The sequence below is a fragment of the Ammospiza caudacuta genome, chromosome 4 (genome assembly GCF_027887145.1).
Source record: "Ammospiza caudacuta isolate bAmmCau1 chromosome 4, bAmmCau1.pri, whole genome shotgun sequence".
Taxonomy (NCBI): Eukaryota; Metazoa; Chordata; class Aves; order Passeriformes; family Passerellidae; genus Ammospiza; species Ammospiza caudacuta.
The window spans coordinates 72,493,026-72,514,723 of NC_080596.1; the positions used below are offsets into that span (position 1 = coordinate 72,493,026).

Genomic DNA, 21,698 nt, shown 5'->3' on the forward strand with positions numbered 1-21,698 from the left:
CTAAAAACAGGGAGAAGCCTCCTGGTAACCATCCCTAAAGCCACGTGGAATGACAGGGAATAATCCTGCTTTGTGCATCCTTGGGAGTTCTGGTCCCCTCCATGTGATGACCACTGAAAGTTGAAGCTCCAAGACCCCTGGGATCCGTGGCAAAGGGATGTCCTGGGATGCTCCAGCTGCTCTCTCCATCAGGAATGGAGGATGGCCGGGCTCCCCTCCATGGTGGCACCATCTGTCCCCCAGCCAGCCATCCCCGGGCTCTGGAAAAGTCAGTGACCAGGATGGGACGTGGATTTTCTGGTGTTTGTCATCGTGCCAGCACTGGGAGCAGAGGCTCCAGCCCCACCTGGATCCAGGATGCTCCAACCTTCCTGCTGGGGATGGATGGACGGATGGATGGATGGATGGGGATGGATGTTCCATGGAGGTTCTGCTCTGCTGTGTAATGCTGCTGCATAAATATTTGATGGAATTACAAAACCTCAGCTCCCAGGGGAGCCTTGGGGGCTCCGAACCGGCGCACTCCGAGATAGACTCAGCTCCTGGCAGCAGGAACTCTGGAAAAATCCTCCTGACACCAAGGACTGACTGTGGTGGGGTCAGCACTGCCTGCTGAATGTGGGGTCCCACAATCCCTCCTGATTTGGTTCTGTTCCAGGTGTGGGAATCCTGATCCAGGCAGGAGCAGCAAGTGCTGGATGGATGAGCAGGAATGTGTGAATGTCACCTTCCAGCAGGCAGGACAGGGGAGGTGTCACTGGAGCCTTCTCCTGGATTGAGTTTCAAGGCTTCAGGTCTGAACTTCACAGCCTGTGGCTGCTGCTGTGGAGGATTCCCAGAGTTTCCAGGAGGATTCCAATAGGCAGCAGCTCCTGAGTGGGGTAGGCAGTGCTGAGGGTGATGCCCAGGCACTGATCCAGTGCTTCTCCATGCTGATGCCATCCCACTCCATTCCCAGGAATTTGGCCCCTTTGGAGGCACCTCCCCTCTGCTGGAGCTGAGTCTCAGCCCCAGGATGAGCCCCTGAGGGTGTGGTTCCCTGGGATACTGCTGGGAATTCTGCATTTTAAACAACCAGCACCACCCAGGTCTCACGGGTGTGATTCCATGGGTGAGGAGAGGAGCAGCAGGAAAAGCAGGAAGGAATCCAGGCGTGGGGCTGAGCTCCAGCAGCCCCCACTGCCCCCTCCAACGGGGCACAGGGAAAGCAGCATCCGTGAAACTTTCCACGGGGAATAGGATTAACAGGGACACGTGACGAGGAGCGTCGGTGTCTGAGCTCAGGGAGGTGCAGGGGTAAATCAGGAGCATTTCCTGCCAGGTACAGACCAGCTCAGGTCTATTCCCTGCCATCAGCCAGAAATTCCCAGGATTTCTCTTTAAGCTGAGCAGTGACATCGCGGTTACACTAAAAATAAACATATAGGCCAGTGCCCGCGCTGTCACCTGCGGGAATGGCAGCCTGGCAGGGACTCGGGCACTGCCAGCCCCTGGGAATGCCAAAGGCTGAACCCAGCAGCGTGGCTGGCAGGAAAACCGGGATTGCGGGCACACAGCTTCCCCAGGGTGGGCACCGGTGGCACTGGAAGCAGGGATGGCACCGGCAGCAGGAACAGCACTGACACTCTCAGGCTGTGGGGACAGGGACAGCAGCAGGGATGGCATTGGCACCCCTGGAGCGGGAATGGCACCAGCCATGGGCACAGGGACAGCAGCAGGGATGGCACTGACACCCCTGGAGTGGGGATGGCACCAGCAGCGGGGACAACACAGGCAGCAGGGACAGCACTGACACCCCCAGGCAGAGGGGATGGCACTGGCAGAGGGGACGGGGATGGCACCGGCAGCGGGGACAGGGATGGCACCGGCAGCGGGGACAGGGCCCCGGCAGAGCCGCAGAGGCGCTGCATTGGCCGGGTGACACGGAGAGGGGACTCCGGGAGCTCGGAAGGCAAAGCCAGCCATGAACCGATGCTCACCCACCGCCCCCCTCCTCCCCGAGCCCGTCACGCTCCCAATTACAGCCCGGCAGCATCAACGCGGGGAAAACGGGCAAAACCAGCGAGGAGGCGGCCGGGAAGCGGGGACGCGATGCCGGAGCGGGGGATGCGGGCGCGGACCGTACCTTGCGTGTGGCCGGGGCCTGCCTCATCGTCGCGCAGGGACGGCCGGAGCGGGAGGAGACGGAGCAGCGGGTCAGTCAGCGCGGCCGGACACGGCAAATGGCCGCGGCCTGCCCGGGGGCTCGGCGGGGGCTCAGGGGGTCCGGGGCAGCCCCCCCCGGCCGCGGCCGCTCGTCCCCGCTCCGCCGGTGGCTCCAACCACCGCCCCGGCGGCTCATGACATCACCGCGGAGGGGCCGCACCGCCGGGCGCTGCACCGAGCCGGGCGGATGGGGATGGGGATGATGAGGATGAGGATGGGGATGGGGATGTGATGCTGCGCTCGGGGAGGGTCTCAGCGGCTCGGAGCCCCCCCGGTGTCAGCTGCGCGGTGCTGGCGGCTCCGTGGCTGCGCTCGGTATCGCCGCCGTGCCCGCAGCCAAACCCGCCCCGCGCCGGCAAACCCCCCGGGAGCGGACAGACGGACGGAGCGGAGCCCGGATGGACAGATGGACGGCGCCGAGCCCCGAGGGATGGACAGATGGACAGAGGGATCATCTTGCCGCGCCGCCATCCAGCGCCAGCTCCGCACCGACACGGGCGGATCGAGGGAGCTCAGGGTGTGGAGAGACCCCCCCGAGCCTCGGAGAGCCCCTGCCCCAAAATCCCTGCCCTAAAAATGCCCCTCAGGGCGGCGTCCAGCACGCCCTGAGCCTCGCTGCCCTGCCAGGACCGTTCCTGCAATTCCTGCCCGGCATTCTCGGTGTCCCTGGACAAGAACTCTGCTGGGAACGCACAGGATGTCACCAAGCACCATCTCCAAACTCTCCATGAATCCATGGAGTGCCCCACGGAGTGCTGGAGAGCAGCTCCCTTTACATGCACACATCTTAAATCCCATCCATTATATGATTGTTGTATTATGTAACATGAACACAGACTCATCCAGCTCCCATTCCAACTGTGTTATTTTCCAAAATTCCCACACTGTGAGGGGAGAGGAACTCAGGGTGCCCCAGGCTCACACCCAACCCTCCACACACAGAGGGAATTTTACCTCCAGTGTTTCCAGTCCCTCACCACAATCCTGCCAATCTCCTGGAAAAAGCATTTAAAGGCCTCTTTGGCATTTCCTGGAAGCAGCCCCTCGAGGATGTCAGGCTGGGGACATCCTGTGTCCAACTGATATGTGCTGGGATCTGATTCCTGAAAAACCCCTGGATCAGGGAATCAGGGGTGGGGGAAGTGTCCAAGGCCAGGCTGGATGGAGTTTGGAACAGCCTGGAATAGTGGGAGGTGTCCCCTTGCCCGTGGCATGGGATAGAACTGGATGGGCTTTAAAGTCCCTTCCAATCCAAACCATCCCATAATTCTGGAGCCCCTCTGCTCTGGAGTCAGGATTGCTGGGAATGGAAAAGGGAAAAATCCAGGGAATCCTCAGAGTCCCTGAAGGGGCTCCAGGAGAGCTGGAGAGGGACTGGGGACAAGGCCTGCAGGGACAGGAGCCAGGGAATGGCTCCCACTGGGAAAGGGGAGATTGGGCTGGGATCTTGGCAAGGAATTGCTGGCTGGGAGGGTGGGCAGGGGCTGGGCTGGAATTGCCAGATTTGCTGTGGCTGCCCCTGGATCCCTGGCAGTGCCCAAGGCCAGGCTGGACACTGGGGTTGGAGCCACCTGGGACAGTGGGAGGTGTCCCTGGATGGGTTTAAGGTCCCCTCTAACCCAGCCCATTCCATGATTCCTCTCCTGCAGCTCCCTCTGGCTGCGTGCAGGCGCTGGGGGCAGGGCAGCATTCCCAAGGGACAATTTTGGGCACTGGAATTGCATCTCCAAACAAAGAAACCCCGAGCTCCACCAGCCTGAGCACCACAAACCCAGAGCTGACACAGGGATCATTCAAATCCATTCCAACGCTCCAACAGAATCTCCCTCCCATTCCCACTGCCCTGGCCCAAAACAGAAATCCCTTCTGAAGCATTTCCAGATGAAATCATCCTGGATCCTTGGCTTTAAGCCCCTGAATGATCCCAGGGCTGTGTCCATTTCTGGAGGAGCCACGTGCAGGCTCACACGGATTTAAGTTTAAGATAATTATGGGTATTAGAGCTGCTCTAATGAACCAGCTCCTCTCCTCTCGCACAGCTCTGCTCCCTAAATCCAGAATATATCAACTCTTCCCACACAAAGATCCAATAAATGCAGCAGCAGGGAGAAAATGCAATTAACCCCAGGGAAATGGTGTCAGGTGCTTTGGGCTGTCCCTGAAACTCCTCAGGGACGGGTAAGGGAGGTTTTTTATCCTAAATCCATGAGAAGGAGGTGGTGGCACCAGCACAGATGGGAGAATTCCTGGTTTTTTAGAGGATTGGAGAGGAGATGCCAGGTTAACTCCAGCTCTTTTCCATGGAGTCATCTGTTTGCAGCACCAGCTGCTGCTCAGCTCCTGTCCCCAGAGGGTGACATCAAAATAATCCCCACAGGCTCCCTTGGGGACACACAGAGCTGTCACAGGGGTGTCACCAGGCCTGAGGAACAGCTGTGCCTGGGAAATCTGCCCTGGGATCATCCAGGCCCTGCCATGGACACGGTTTGGGCAGCGGGGGTGAGCTGGGGTTTGGGAGCTGATGGATTATCTGTTCCTCTAAAGGATTAACGGGGCTTGGGGTGGCCCCTCTGGGTTCAACAGAACAGCTGGGACCTGCTCCGGGCTGGAATGAGCCAGCTGCTCCTGCATGGAGACTGGGATAGCACCGGGATAACACCAGGATAACAACCTGGCCATTCCTGCATGGAGACTGGGATAACACCGGGATAACACCGGGATAACAACCTGGCCACTCCTGTATGGAGACTGGGATAGCACCAGGATAACACCAGGATAACAACCTGGCCACTCCTGTATGGAGACTGGGATAGCACCGGGATAGCACTGGGACAACAACTGGGTACTGACCTGGCTGCTCCTGCAGACACCGGGATAACACCGGGATAACACCCGGACACTGACCTGGCCACTCCTGTATGGAGACTGGGATAACACCGGGATAACACCGGATAACACCCGGACACTGACCTGGCTGCTCCTGCAGAGACCGGGATAACAACCAGACACCGACCCCACCAATCCTGCATGGAGGCCAGGATGAGACCAGGATAACACTGGGATAACACCTGGACACTGACCTGGCTGCTCCTGCATGGAGATTGGGATAACACCGGATAACACCGGGATAACAACCAAACACTGACCCAGCCACTCCTGCATGGAGACCAGGATAGCACCGGGATAGCACCGGGATAACACCGGGATAACAACCTGGCCATTCCTGCATGGAGACCAGGACAACACCAGGACAACAACCAGGTACTGACCTGGCTGCTCCTGCATGGAGACCGGGATAACACTGGGATAACAACTGGACACTGACCCCACCACACCTGCATGGAGACCAGGATGACACCAGGATAACACTGGGATAACAATCAGACACTGACCTGGCTGCTTCTGTATGGAGACCAGGATAACACCGGGATAACACCGGGATAACACCGGGACACCAATCTGGCCATTCCTGCATGGAGACCAGGATAACACTGGGATAACACCCGGACACTGACCCAGCTGCTCCTGCACAGAGACCGGGATAACACCCAGACACTGACCTGGCTGCTCCTGTATAACACCAGGATAACACCGGGATAACACCCGGACACTGACCTGGCTGCTCCTGTATAACACCAGGATAACACCGGGATAACACCCGGACACTGACCTGGCTGCTCCTGTATAACACCGGGATAACACCGGGATAACACCCGGACACTGACCTGGCTGCTCCTGTATAACACCGGGATAACACCAGGATAACACCTGGACACTGACCCAGCCACTGACGGGTCACCCTGGGATGGGATGGCAGCAGGTGCCCAGCAGAACTGGCGCAGCCCCAGGGCACAGCAGGAATGCAGCCCTGGCACATGGAATGCCACTGGGAGGATGGAAGAACAGCGATGTCACTGCAGAGGGACAAACCTGATCATCCAGGGACAATCCAAGGATCAAACTGGCTGCAGCAGCGGGGGACAGGTGACCTGAGGTGGCAGGACAGGATTTAACAGCAGGGTCACAGCACCAGCACATGCCACCTGTGCATGTGGCACTTGGGGACACTTGACAGTGTCAGGGGACAGTTGGACTCAGGGGTCTCAGAGGGCTTTTCCAACCTAAATATTCCACAATTCCAGGATCCCTGAATAGATCAGACCCTGGCAGCTCCCAAGTGAGGCAGAGCTTTTGCTGGAGCCTTTCCCTGCATCCCTGGGAGTTCCCTGTTCCCATCACAACCCTGCCACCTCCGTGTCCCTGGGAGGTGACATCCATGACGCAGTGTCACCCAGCACTGCAGCAGGAGAAGGGACTGGCCTGTCACCAGCACAGACACATTGTCATGGGGATGAACACAGCACAACCTGCTTCATCCCAAAAATGACCTGGGAAAGAAAGACCCTTTTCCTGCTCTTTAACCAGATTTTGGGGTCCTTCCCAGGCAGCCTGGCCCAGGACAGAGGCCAGCACCCCGCGAGGACAGCGTGGACCTCCTGCTCCAAGAACAGGGACACCCAACACAGTGTCACAGGCAAGGGACAGGGCCCCCCGTGTCCTGCAGCCTCTGCTCCGAGCCCTGGCAACAGCACGGCCCAAAGGCCACAGCATCCCAAATCCATGGAAAACAGGGAAGGGGCACAGCAGGGGTCAAGGCCCATCTGGCAGCAGCTCTGCACAATAAAGTCTGTAGATTAAAGTCTATATTTGACACACAGGAGCCGCCCTAATCTCCAGAACGAGGACTTACCCGCTAATTACTCTCATTATCCAGGTCCCCCCCACACCGCAGATGGCACAGCCCTGTGTGGGGGCAGGAGCTGCCCGAGGGCAGGGCGGGCTCTCAGGGCCATGAGTGGCTGAAAGGGTGAATTGTGAGGGGACAGCAGGGCCTGGCAGGGGGCTGCACCTCAATGGGGATGTCCCTGTGTGAGGTGTGTCTGTGCTGCCAGGATGAGGGGCAGGACAGTGACAGATCCAGATTCCCAGGACAGTGACAGTCACAAATCCATGATCCCCAGGACAGTGACAGTCACAGAGCCACAGTCCTCAGAAGAATGACTGTCACTACAATCGCCAGGACAGTGACAGTCCCAGATGCTCAGGACAGTGACTGTCACAGATGCATGATCCTCACGACAGTGACAGTCAGATCCAGGGTCCTCAGGACAGTGACAGTCACAGATCCTCAGACAGTGACTGTCACTCAAACAGGATCCCCACAACAGCGACAAATCCATGACCCCCAGCACAGTGACAGTCACAGCCCCAGACCCCAGGGCAGTGACAGATCCATGATCTTCAAGACAATGACTGTCACAGCCCCAACACAGTGACAGCCCCAAATCCCCAGGACAGTGACAGTCACAGATCCTCAGGGCAGTGACAGTCACACCCCCATGACTGCCAGGACAGTGACAGTCACAGATCCCCAGGACAGTGACAGTCACACCCCCATGATTGCCAGGACAGTGACAGTCACAGATCCCCAGCACAGTGACAGTCACAGACCCCCAGGACAGTGACAGTGACAGCCACAGATCCCCAGGACAGTGACAGTCACAGATCCATGATTGCTAGGACAGTGACAGTCACAGATCCTCAGGGCAGTGACAGTGACAGTCACAGATCCCCAGGACAGTGACAGATCCATGATTGCTAGGACAGTGACAGTCACAGATCCCCAGGACAGTGACAGTCACAGATCCATGATTGCTAGGACAGTGACAGTCACAGATCCCCAGGACAGTGACAGTCACAGATCCTCAGGGCAGTGACAGTCACAGATCCCCATGACAGTGACAGTCACAGATCCCCAGCACAGTGACAGCCACAGCCCCTGATCCTAATCCCAGCCGCAGCTCCGAGCAGACAGCGGGGACACAGCGGGGACACGGAGCAGCTGCCAACCCACCAGAACAGGCACAGGGAAGGCAGAACCCAACATTCCCAACAGGAATCCCATCCCAGCAGAGCCCCTGATGAGGGATCCACACGGCCCCTGAAGCCTCGGGGACATGGAGACACCTGGATCTGGGGGACACAAGGAGGGGACACTTGGGGACAGGTGCTCCTGGCCTCTCTCCACAGGCTCTCAGCAGATTCCACATTGCTCCTCTCCTCTGGACTTCCCATGGACAAACAGAACTTTTTGGATCATTTTCCACCCAAAAATCAACACAGAGGCAGCTGGAAAGCAAATCTGGACCAAAGGGAGCACAGGTAACACCTCCCTCCCCTCTCCCATGGTTTCAATGCCCACCTTGGCTTTTCTCTTGGCACAATTCCCAAGAGGGGAAAAAAAATCCCCGAATTTCCTGCAGGGAATGATGATTCCCTGCCCGTGGTGTGGAATGAGATGGGCTTTAATGTCCATCCCAACCCAAACCATTCTGGGATTCCTTCCCAGGACCTTTGGAGTTTCAGCTCATCCTTGCATGAAAGATTTCTGCCTTCAGTAATTGTCACAAACCAGCTGGGTTTGAGTGTCCCCAAAAGATGCCAGAGCCCAGAGACAGGACAGCCCTGAGAAGGTGCCACTTGTCCCCAGGTCACCAAGGGTTTAGGGGTTATAAAAATATCCGAGAGAGTTGTGCCAGGGGAGATTCAGGCTGGACAGTGGGAAAATTCCTTCGTGGAAAGAGCTGGAAAACAATGGAAGAGGCTGCCCAGAGCAGGGGACAGTCCCCATCCCTGCAGATGTGACACCTGGGGACACCACTGACAACTCGCTGCTCTCTGAGGCATTTCCCACCCCAACATTCCACGATGGCACGGTGATGTGACCCCACCCTGAGCCGTGTCCCCTCCCGGGCTGGGAGCACATGCAGGGACAGCCATGCAGCGCCGGGATGGGGACGGTGAGGGTGACGATGGCCCCGGCATGCGGCCGCGCGCGGGGGAGGGACGGACAGACAGACGGACAGCACCTTTTTGGGCTTGGCTCCGCGCTGCGTGAGGAGGGAACAGAAGGAAGGTTAGACAGCCCTGGGGGCTCTCCTAGGAACCCCCTGCAGGCTGCAGGAAAGGCAGGAGGGGAAACAGAATCAGGGAAATTGGAGGAAATGAAGGAGGAAACAGCCCTGGAGTCACCCCCATGCTCTGGTGTCACCTCCTGTCCCCCACCCCCAGCACGGAGGATTGGGGGAGTCAGGACGTTGCAAAGGGGAATAAATCATTTCATGGTGCACAGACAGGGAAAAGGATTGGGGGCCAGGGGAAGAGATGTGAGGACAAGGGGCAATGGTTCCCACTGCCAGAGGGCAGGGATGGGTGGGATACGGGGGAGGAATTCCTCCCTGTGAGGGTGAGGAGGGGCTGGGATGGAATTCCCAGATTTGCTGTGGCTGTCCCTGGATCCCTGGAAGTGTCCAAGGCCAGGCTGGATGGGGCTTGGAGCCACCTGGGATAATGGGAAATGTCCCTGGATGGGCTTTAAGGTCCCTCCCACCCCAAACCATTCCAGGATTCCATGACAAACCAGCAGGAATGCTCTGGAATGCAGCTGCCCATGGAGCAGCATCTCCTGTCCTGACCCCTTCCCCACATCAACAGCACAAAAGAATTCCAAGAGCAATCCCCATTCCCTGATTTCAAGAACATTGAGGTTTTCTAAATATTCTCTTTGTCTTCTAATGAATTCCAGGGTGGAATTAAAGCAGGAGGATCAGGCAGGGAGCACATGGAGCACAGGCTCCAGCAGTGCCAGGGCTTGATGGATCACACCCCACACAGCAGGAAAAGCCCAAAAACCTTCCCAAATCCCTCTGACACAGGGCAGGGAATCCATTTCCATCCTCCCCTCTGGCTGGAGCTCACATTCACCAGGGTTTGAGCACAGTGAACCCCCAGGTGCTGCTCCATCCTCATATCCAGCATCCACAGCGGGGTGAGGAGCAGAATTTCCACTCCTGGGAATTATCTGGAATGGCAACTCCAGCCCCACAGGTGCCACAGAAGCTCCTTGTCCCCACCATTTCCTTTCCAACGCTGCCCACATCCCAGCTGGGCCAGTTTATCCCCATGGAAAATCCAATTTTTACCCCAAACCACCCAAACCCACCCACAGGATCACCCAGTTCCATCCCTGCTCCCAGCACTGGTGGCCTGGGCAGTGCTGGGGGAACTGCTGGACTTGATGGTCTCAGGGACCTCAGCATTCCATAATTCCTCCCTGCCCCACACCTGTATGGCCATTCCCAAGGACAGGAACCTGCTCCAGATCCTCATTCCTTAGGAAATATCCCTCACATTTGGGTACAACACGTCCCTATCCATGTCCCAGGAGCCTCTGGAGCTCCTGGATGGAGGCACTCACAGGGGAGCTGCCCCAGCATCCCTGGAAATGTCCAAGGGCAGGTTGGAAGGGGCTTGGAGCACCCTGGGATAGTGGAAGGTGTTCCCTGCAGGATCTGGGGGGCTTTGAGGTCTTTCCAGGATTCCAGGAGGGTCAGGGTTTGGAAGAAGCAGCCAGGGAATGCTGCTGAACTCAGATTAAAATGTGTGACACGGGATTTGTGCTGGATAATCCCTCAGGAACCCACTGATTCCTGGCTGAAAATGACATTTTGTACACCTTGTTTCCCACGGGTTTTAGGAGAAATTCCCTTTTCCATGGGCATTTTATCCCATGCAAGTGTCCATGTGCTCTTCCTGAAGGGATGGAAACCTCTGAGAGGTGACAAAGTGCTGGGGTCACTCACCAGTTTGCTGGCCTTGGTGGCATCGAGGGAATCTGTGGAGAGAGCAGAAGCAGAGCCATGAGCCCAAGGGACACTCCTGTCCCCATCCCAGTGTCCCTGCAGCCACAGGACACCCAGCAGGGTGGGACAGAAGAATTTTGGGAAGTGGGAGTGAAGCAGAGTCAGGAAATGGTGGCACAGTGGGGTGTGGGTTTGGGGGCACAGGGAATTCCTGATGGGAGCTGCTGGCTGAGGAGGGCAAACACTTGGATACAGCTCAGAACTGGGGGGCAGCTCCACTGCTCTCCTTGGGCTGAACCCCTGGATTTCAGGGATTCCTGACTGGCACAGGCTGAACCCCTGGATTTCAGGGATGCCTGACTGACTGGCACAGGCTGAACCCCTGGATTTCAGGGATTCCTGACTGGCACAGGCTGAACCCCTGGATTTCAGGGATTCCTCAGCAACTGGCACAGGCTGAACCTCTGGATTTCAGGGATTCCTGACTGACTGGCACAGGCTGAACCCCTGGATTTCAGGGATGCCTGACTGGCACAGGCTGAACCCCTGGATTTCAGGGATTCCTGACTGGCACAGGCTGAACCCCTGGATTTCAGGGATTCCTGACTGGCACAGGCTGAACCCCTGGATTTCAGGGATGCCTGACTGGCACAGGCTGAACCCCTGGATTTCAGGGATTCCTGACTGACTGGCACAAGCTGAACACCTGGATTTCAGGGATGCCTGACTGGCACAGGCTGAACCCCTGGATTTCAGGGATGCCTGACTGGCACAGGCTGAACCCCTGGATTTCAGGGATTCCTGACTGGCACAAGCTGAACCCCTGGATTTCAGAGATTCCTCAGCAACTGGCACAGGCTGAACCCCTGGATTTCAGGGATCCCTGACTGGCACAAGCTGAACCCCTGGATTTCAGAGATTCCTCAGCAACTGGCACAGGCTGAACCCCTGGATTTCAGGGATTCCTGACTGGCACAGGCTGAACCCCTGGATTTCAGGGATCCCTGACTGACTGGCACAAGCTGAACCCCTGGATTTCAGGGATTCCTCAGCAACTGGCACAGGCTGAACCCCTGGATTTCAGGGATTCCTCAGCAACTGGCACAGGCTGAACACCTGGATTTCAGGGATTCCTGACTGACTGGCACAAGCTGAACCCCTGGATTTCAGGGATTCCTGACTGACTGGCACAGGCTGAACCCCTGGATTTCAGGGATTCCTGACTGACTGGCACAAGCTGAACCCCTGGATTTCAGGGATTCCTGACTGACTGGCACAGGCTGAACCCCTGGATTTCAGGGATTCCTCAGCAACTGGCACAGGCTGAACCCCTGGATTTCAGGGATTCCTGACTGGCACAGGCCGAACCCCTGGATTTCAGGGATTCCTGACTGACTGGCACAGGCTGAACCCCTGGATTTCAGGGATTCCTCAGCAACTGGCACAGGCTGAACCCCTGGATTTCAGGGATTCCTGACTGGCACAGGCTGAACCCCTGGATTTCAGGGATTCCTCAGCAACTGGCACAGGCTGAACCCCTGGATTTCAGGGATTCCTCAGCAACTGGCACAGGCTGAACCCCTGGATTTCAGGGATTCCTGACTGACTGGCACAGGCTGAACCCCTGGATTTCAGGGATTCCTGACTGACTGGCACAAGCTGAACCCCTGGATTTCAGGGATTCCTGACTGACTGGCACAGGCTGAACCCCTGGATTTCAGGGATCCCTGACTGACTGGCACAAGCTGAACCCCTGGATTTCAGGGATTCCTGACTGGCACAGGCTGAACCCCTGGATTTCAGGGATTCCTCAGCAACTGGCACAGGCTGAACCCCTGGATTTCAGGGATTCCTGACTGACTGGCACAGGCTGAACCCCTGGATTTCAGGGATTCCTGACTGACTGGCACAGGCTGAACCCCTGGATTTCAGGGATTCCTGACTGACTGGCACAAGCTGAACCCCTGGATTTCAGGGATTCCTCAGCAACTGGCACAGGCTGAACCCCTGGATTTCAGGGATTCCTCAGCAACTGGCACAGGCTGAACCCCTGGATTTCAGGGATTCCTGACTGACTGGCACAGGCTGAACCCCTGGATTTCAGGGATTCCTGACTGACTGGCACAAGCTGAACCCCTGGATTTCAGGGATTCCTGACTGACTGGCACAGGCTGAACCCCTGGATTTCAGGGATCCCTGACTGACTGGCACAAGCTGAACCCCTGGATTTCAGGGATTCCTGACTGGCACAGGCTGAACCCCTGGATTTCAGGGATTCCTCAGCAACTGGCACAGGCTGAACCCCTGGATTTCAGGGATTCCTGACTGACTGGCACAGGCTGAACCCCTGGATTTCAGGGATTCCTGACTGGCACAGGCTGAACCCCTGGATTTCAGGGATTCCTGACTGGCACAGGCTGAACCCCTGGATTTCAGGGATTCCTCAGCAACTGGCACAAGCTGCTCAGGGACTGGGATGGGTGAAATCCATGTGTGGGTGGCATTTGGGGACACAGAATCATGGAATGGCTTGGGTGAGAAGGATTTTAAATCCCATCAGCCCCACCTCGTGCCATGGACAGGGACTGTCCCAGGTGGTCCCAGGTGGTTCCAGGGACACTCCCAAGTGCCCAGGGGCAGCCACAGCTTCTCTGGGCACGCTGTGCCAGGGCCTGCCCACCCTCAGAGGGAGGAATTCCTTCCCAAAATCCCACCCAAATCTCTCCTTTCCTATTGGGAAGCCATTCCCTGTGTTCTGTCCCTCCCTGGCAGGTGTGCCTGCATTCCCAAGTGTCACCAGGTGTCCCCTGCTGTTCTGGCTCTGTGGCAGAGCCACCTCCCACTGCAGTGCTGCTGCAGCAGCTGCTGTTTCCATGGAAACCCCTGGCAGGCAGCCACATCCCAGCCCTGCATCCCTGACAGCATCATCCCACACCCCACCTGCAGCCTGGGCTCCTCCTGCTGTCTGTCTGTCCCAACCCAGCGTCCAGGGAAGGGTTTGGAGCTCCAGGAGCAGCTGGGGGAGCTGGGAAAGGGGCTCAGCCTGGAGAAAAGGGGGATCAGGGGGAACTTTTGGCCCTCCAAAACTCCCTGAATTCCTGGAGCCAGGTGGGAGTTGGGATCTGCTCCCAGGGAACAGCGACAGGAGGAGAGGGAACAGCCTCAGGTTGGGCCAGGTTGGATAATTTTGGGAAAATTCCTTCTTGGAAAGGGCTGTCCAGCCCTGGCAGGGGTGGAGTGCCCATCCCTGGGGGATTTAGCCCTGTGCATGTGGCACTTGGGGACACGGTCAGTGCTGGGAATTCAGGGGTGTCCGAGGGCTTTTCCAGCCTGAATTATTCCACGATTCCACTGCAGCATCCAAAGCAGAGAGCAAGGAAGGATCCACTCCAAAGCAGAGAGCAAGGAAGAGTCCATTCCGTTTTTCCCGACTAATTCTACCTCCTACTTCCTTGTAGAGGAGAAATCCCTCCCACAAGCGACACCCACCGCCCCCAGCCCACCCCGAGCCGCCAGTCCCGATGGCACAAACGCTTCCCACAGGGAGCTCCCGGCTTGGCACACGGAGCCGAGCCAGCAGCCAAGGCAGGAAGCTGGCAGAGCCCCCTCCGGCAGCTCCGGGATCCCGCAGCGCCCGGGGAAAACATTCCCGACAAAGCCGAGCCCACGGGGAGGGAGGGAAGCCTGGCTGGGATCAGAGCCAGGGACGGCGGGTGTGGGAAAAGCGGGAGGAACGCTCAATCCCTGCCCCGGGAAATGCGGGAGGAAAGCTCAGTCCCTGCCCTGGGCAATGGGAGAGGAACGCTCAATCCCTGCCCCGGGAAATGGGGGAGGAAAGCTCAGTCCCTGCCTTGGGAAATGCGGGAGGAAAGCTCAGTCCCTGCCCCGGGAAATGGGGAAGGAACGCTCAATCCCTGCCCCGGGAAATGCGGGAGGAACGCTCAATCCCTGCCCCGGGAGGAACGCTCAGTCCCTGCCCCAGGAAATGGGGAAGGAACGCTCAGTCCCTGCCCCAGGAAATGGGGAAGGAACGCTCAGTCCCTGCCCCAGGAAATGGGGAAGGAACGCTCAATATCCCTGCCCCAGGAAATGGGGAAGGAACGCTCAATATCCCTGCCCCAGGAAATGGGGAAGGAACGCTCAATATCCCTGCCCCGGGAAATGGGGAAGGAACGCTCAATCCCTGCCCCGGGAAATGGGGAAGGAACGCTCAATCCCTGCCCCGGGAAATGGGGAAGGAACGCTCAGTCCCTGCCCCGGGGGAACGGGCACGGCAAAGGGATGGACACGGGGATGCTCCAGTTCCACTGGGATGGGCAATTCCACAGGCTCGGAGTGCTGCAGTGACCACGGGGAAATATTCCATGGTTTGCCCCTTCCTTCAGGATTTCCCACCTTTCCAGGAAGGATTCCCACCCTTCCAAGGGAGATTTCCCCTCTCTACAGGAAGGATTTCCCATCTCACCTGAGAAGGACTTCCCACCTCTGCAGGAGGGATTCCCAATCTTTCCAGAAAGGATTCCCAACCCCTCCAAGAGAGATTTCCCTTCTTTCTAGGCAGGATTTCCCATCCCACCTGGGAAGGATTTCCCACCTCTGCAGGAGGGATTCCCAATCTCTCCAGCAGGGATTCCCACCCCACCAAAGGAGATTTCCCATTTATTCAGGAAGGATTCCCACTCCTCCAAGAGAAATATCCCATTTCTCCAGGAAGGATTCCCAATCCCCCAAGAGAGATTTCTCATTTATTCAGGAAGGATTCCCAGCCTTCCAAGTGAAACTTCCAATCTCTCCAGGAAGGATTCCCACTCCTCCAAGGGAGATTTCCCTTCTCTACAGGAAGGATTCCCTACCCCTCCAGGAGAAATTTCCTGCCTTTCAGGAAGGATTCCCAACCCCTCCAAGAGAGATTTCCCTTCTTTCTAGGCAGGATTTCCCATCCCACCTGGGAAGGATTTCCCACCTCTGCAGGAGGGATTTCCAATCTTTCCAGGAAGGATTCCCACTCCTCTAAGAGAGATTTCCCATTTATTCAGGAAGGATTCCCACTCCTCCAAAAGAAATTTCCCTTCTCTACAGGAAGAATTCCCACCCTTCCAAGGGAAATTTCCCATTTATTCAGGAAGGATTCCCACTCCTCTAAAAGAGATTTTTAATCTCCCCAGGAAAGATTCCCAAACCCTCCAGGAGAGATTTCCCATCTCACCTGGGAAGGACTTCCCACTTCTGCAGGAGGGATTTCCCATCTCTCCAGAAAGGATTCCCAACCTCTCCAGGAGAGATTTCTTGTCTTTCCAGGAAGGATTCCCACTCCTCCAAGGGAGATTTACCCATTTATTCAGGAAGATTTCCCACTCCTCCAAGGGAGATTTCCAATCTTTCCAGGAAGGATTCCCAACCCCTCCAAGAGAGATTTTCTTTCTCCCCAGGCAGACTTTCCCATCTCACCTGGGAAGGATTTCCCACCTCTGCAGGAGGGATTTCCAACCTCTCCAGGAAGGATTCCCACTCCTCCAAAAGAAATTTCCCTTCTCTACAGGAAAGATTCCCACTCCTCCAATTTCCAAATCTCCAATGGGAGATTTCCCTTCTCTCCAGGAAGGATTCCCACTCCTCCAAGAGAAATTTCCCATTTTTTCAGGAAGGATTTCCACACTTCTAGGAGGGATTTCACACTCCTCCAGGAGGGATTCCCCATCCCCTTCAGGAATAATTTCCCATCCCCTCCACCAAGGATTCCCCACCTGTCTGGGAAGGATTTCCCACCTCTTTAGGAAGGATTTCCCCACCTCTCTGGGAAGGATTTCCCAGCTGATCATACCTCTCTTAGGGACCTTCATGGCAGCAGATTCTGGGGTTTCTGGGGATGTTGTGTCCGCTCCATCCTCAAACACCTGGATCTGTTAAAAACACAATGACAATCCTTGCCCAAAATTCCCAAACTGGGAGACCAGGAAACAGATCCCTCTGGGAGTGGGTTCAGCAGAGCAGATCCCATGGTTTTCACACAGATTTTTAATTTTATCTTTCTGGCTTTGCCATCAGCCCTTCTGAAACAGCCACACACTCCTTATTTTCAGAGGGAACATGGAATATTCACCCAGGCAATGAGGAAAGTCAAAGCTCTGGGTTTGACAGCCTGAAACATCCACAGCAGATTCAGGGATTTTTCTTTTGAACTATTTTTAGCTGCATTTTTGCTGGATAAACATGGAAAATGAGGTTGGGACGGATTAGATCCCTGAGAGAGAATCATCCCTGTGCCTCAGATCAGCACCCCCAAATTGTTGCTGCAGGAATTTGCCTTTTCCATCACACCTCCCACCTGTGAGCTCAGCTTAAAAATCAAAATAACCTGGGAAGCTGTCAGACAGGAACTCCATTTTGGGAAGGTACCCGACACCAGGAATGATGAAATTTGAATTAAAAGCCACAAAGAGACCAAGGAGAAGATGATGCCAAGGAAATCATGACACCTGCAGCCATGCAGGGTGGGAATTCTGAGTGGTCTGGGGGTTTCCCAGCAGGAACAGCCCAGGAGGGAATTCCAGAGCTGCTGGAGAGGCTGGGGACAGGGACAGAGAGGGGCTGGATCTGGGGTGACACTGGGAACTGCCACCACAGACTGGGCACACGGTGGCCATTGAGCTCCTCTGCCAAAGCAGCTCCAGGTGGTGCCAAAATTGGGGATTTAAAATCAGGGATTTCCACACACCAGGAAAGGAACAGCCATGCCTGGAATTGCCAGCCTGGGTAGAATCAGGGAATCCTGGAATGGCTTTGGTGGGAAAGGACCTTAAATCCCACTCAGTGCCACTCTCAGGGACACCTCCCACTGTCCCAGGCTGCTCCAGCCCTGTCCCTGTCCCTTGGACACTGCCAGGGATGGGGGAGGCACCCAGCCCCATCCAGAGCCTTGTGCCCAGCATCCTCTGCCCCTGCTCTGCCCATCTGTCCATCCATCGATCCATCCATCCATCCATCCATCCATCTATCCATCATCCCTCCATCCATCCATCCATCCATCCATCCATCCATCCATCCATCCATCATCCATCCATCCATCTATCCATCCATCCATCCATCCATCCATCCATCCATCCATCCATCCATCCATCCATCATCCATCCATCCATCCATCCATCTATCCATCCATAAACAGCCCCCAAATTCCCCAAATGCTCGGTCCCTGAGCAAAGCTGTGGGTGCAGGGCTGCCCCAGCAGGTCCAGAGCTGATCCTGAGCCGTCCTGCGGCACAGGGAGGGTCCCCGGTGTCCCCCAGGGCACAGAGAGGGGACCCCAGCCCTGGCACCTCTGGATGGATGATGGATGGATGGATGGATGGATGGATGGATGGATGATGGATGGATGGATGATGGATGGATGGATGGATGGATGGATGGATGATGGATGGATGGATGATGGATGGATGGATGGATGGATGGATGATGGATGGATGGATGGATGGATGGATGGATGGATGGATGATGGATGGATGATGGATGGATGGATGGATGGATGGATGGATGGATGATGGATGGATGGATGGATCCATGGATTGATGGATGGGTGGATGGATGGATCCATGGAGGGATGGATGGATGGATGGATGGATGGATGGATGGATGGATGATGGATGGATGGATGGATGGATGGATCGATGGATGGACAGATGGACAGAGCAGGGGCAGAGGACGCTGGGCACAAGGCTCTGGATGGGGCTGGGTGCATCCCCATCCCTGGCAGTGTCCAAGGGACAGGGACAGGGCTTGGAGCAGCCTGGGACAGTGGGAGGTGTCCCTGAGAGTGGCACTGGGTGGATTTAAACTCCCTCCCAACCCAAAATCCAGGATTTTATGATCCCAGGAATGCCCAATTTCCAGACCCCATCCTGCTTCCCATCTCTGCTCCAGGTGTTCCCATCCCTTCCCAGCTCTGGAATTTGGGGCTGGGGTTGAGCGTCACTCACTGCACACCCAGCCCAGAGGATGAGGTGACAAAAAATGGGAATGGCTTCCCACAGGGAAAGGGGAGATTTGGGTGGGATTTTGGGAAGGAATTCCTGGCTGGGATGGCATTCCCAGATTTGCTGTGGCTGCCCTGGATCCCTGGAATTGCCCAAGGCCAGGTTGGACTGGAGCGCCCTGGGACAGTGTAAGTGTCCCTGACTGTCAGGGGGTGGCACTGGGGGGGCTTTGGGGTCCCTCCTGGTCCTGCAGACCCAAATTTTTCCCTGTAAACCCCTCCCAGCCACTCCCAGCTGCCAGGAGAGGCCGAGATGGACAAAGGAGCCAGGTCCATGTGCCCAGTTTTAATGTGGGGAACTGGAGTGTGCTGGAATTACACTGGGAAATCTCTCCAGGAGAGCAGCAGAGCTCCATCCAGCAATTCCTACACACCAACAGCATTTAGGTTGGCTAAGAACATGAAAAGCTTTCTGGTGAGTTTGCCCAGCTCTGGTGGGTTCAGTTCTTTGTGTGTTTATCCCATTTTTGAAAGGATGGGGTAATTTTCCCTCAAGCTGAAGCAGTGAGTGGCTGGACTCCTCCTGAAGGTGATTTCCAACCTCAGTGAATCCTGAATCTCACCTGGATGAGCCAGTGCTGCAACCTCTGACCATCCAAATGGATGGGACAGCAGATGCTGGGATGGACCTCAGGACCCAAATGTCCACATTTTGTGCTCAGCTTCCCTCTGTCACCAAATCCCAACGTTTTGGCAATGAGAGGGTGGGACACAAACCAGCCCCTTTGTGCCAGGGAGGGGACAGGAGCTGGCTGGGACACGGGGGCTCCTTGGGAGGTGAGCCAGGAATCCACCTGGAGGATGTTGGCTCTGCAGGGAGCTCCTGGCCCCTGCTGCAGCACCTGAGCAGCAAATTTCAGCAGCTACACCCACACTGTGTTATCTCCTCCCAGGTAAACACAATTTAATGAGAATTCCTTGGATCAGCTTCCAGGTAAACATCTGAGATCCATCCCAAACTCCACCTCCTGCAGGTGCTAAATACAGGGCAGCAGAATCTATATTAGGGAATATAATTGTGAATACACCAAGATCTTTGCAGAGGGTGAGATTCCACCTGGTTTTGAACACAATTTAATCAAAATTCCTTGGATCTGCTTCCAGGCAAACATCTGAGATCGACCCCAAACTCCACCTGCTGCAGGTGGGAAAAACAGAACAGCAGAATAGAACAACTGGGAATTCACCACAGCTGTCACTGTGAACCTCAAGATCTGTGCACATGGTGAGATTCCACCTGTAGAACCTCAAGATCTGTGCACATGGTGAGATTCCACCTGGTTTTAAACACAAGTTAATGAAGATTCCTTGGATCTGCTTCCAGGTAAACATCTGAGATCCATCCCAAACTCCACCTGCTGCAGGTGGCAAATACAGAGCTGGACAGCAGAATGGAACAACTGAGGATTCACCACACTGCTTTCATTGCAGAACCTGTGCAGAGAATGAGATTCCACCTGTAGAACCTCAAGATCTGTGCACAGGGTGAGATTCTACCTGGTTTTAAACACAATTTGATGAAAATTATTTGGAGTTTGGAATTGATCTCCAGTGTTTACCTGGAAGCAGATCCACCTGCTGCAGGTGCTAAATGAAGAGCAGCAGAATGGAACAACTGGGAATACACCACAGTTGTCACTGCAGAACCTCAAGATCTGTGCAGAGGGTGAGATTCCAACTGGTTTTAAACACAAATTAATTAATTAATTGAAATTCCTTGGATCTGCTTCCAGGCAAACATTTGAGATCCATCCCAAACTCCCACCTGCTGCAGGTAACAAATACAGAGCAGCAGAATGGAACAACTGGGAATACAGCACAGTTTTCATTGCAGAACCTCAAGATCTGTGCAGAGAATGAGATCCCACCTGCAGAACCTCAAGGTCTATGCAGAGAATGAGATTCCATCTGCAGAACCTCAAGATCTGTGCAGAGAATGAGATTCCACCTGCAGAACCTCAAGATCTGTGCAGAGAATGAGATTCCACCTGCAGAAACTCAAGATGTGTGCAGAGGGTGAGATTCCACCTGCAGAACCTCAAGCTCTATGCAGAGAATGAGATCCCACCTGCAGGACCTCAAGATCTGTGCACAGGGTGAGATCCCACCTAGATTTGGAGCGAGCTGTTCCCTCCCCTATGAGCGATGGAAAATCCCCAAATTCCCAGTATTTACCCCCCACCCCACCACCCCAGGACCCCAGAATCGTGGAATCCCACCCACCTGGGACTGCCTGACGAAGATGCCGTGGTTCTCCTCGCAGGTGAAGTACTTCCTGCCCTGCACTGTGCCATCATTCTTGCCCTTGGCCTCGTCCAAGATGACGCCGACCCATTTGCCGGTGGCGAACAGCGTGGCTCCCACGTAGGCCACGGTGCCCCGGTGGCCCTTGCCGATGACCTCCACGCGGGAGCCCACCTTGAGGGGCTTGCTGCTGCTGTCAGAGCTCATCCTGGCCGTGCTGGAGGCCTGGCAATGAGAAAAGAGACCCTCAGAAAGGTGGCGTGGACACAAGGGTGAGTGTCGGGATGGGTCACCTCCGTCTGGCCCTGCTTGCCTCCTCCAGGTTTTTATTTTGGGTGATTCCTTCTGCTCCCTTAACCATGCCTTAACCATGTTGCACCTTTTCCCATTTTATCAGCATTCCCTTGTGTCTCCAGCCTGGGAATGCTGTGCCCAGGAGCACACAGAGGTCACTGTCCCATCCCAGGAACACACAGAGGTCATTGTCCCATCTGGTGGCTCCCTTGTGTCCATATTGGGAT

The 21,698-nt window shown here is 55.8% G+C and overlaps 1 protein-coding gene across 5 annotated transcripts in view; it reads right to left on the reverse strand.

Annotated features, from left to right (window-relative positions):
* Window positions 1–21,698, reverse strand: part of DCTN1 (dynactin subunit 1) — a 53,509-nt gene that overhangs the window by 27,024 nt on the left and 4,787 nt on the right. For 2 of the 5 annotated variants that reach the window (XM_058804004.1, XM_058804003.1), the window contains exons 2-6: window positions 21,157–21,402; window positions 16,729–16,807; window positions 10,908–10,939; window positions 9,135–9,155; window positions 2,126–2,143 (exon numbers count right to left, since the gene is read on the reverse strand). In XM_058804004.1, the coding sequence (XP_058659987.1) occupies window positions 2,126–2,143; window positions 9,135–9,155; window positions 10,908–10,939; window positions 16,729–16,807; window positions 21,157–21,402 (396 nt within the window). The remainder of the gene's footprint in view (window positions 1–2,125; window positions 2,144–9,134; window positions 9,156–10,907; window positions 10,940–16,728; window positions 16,808–21,156; window positions 21,403–21,698) is intronic. The other 3 variants (XM_058804007.1, XM_058804006.1, XM_058804005.1) reach the window with 2 other exon arrangements.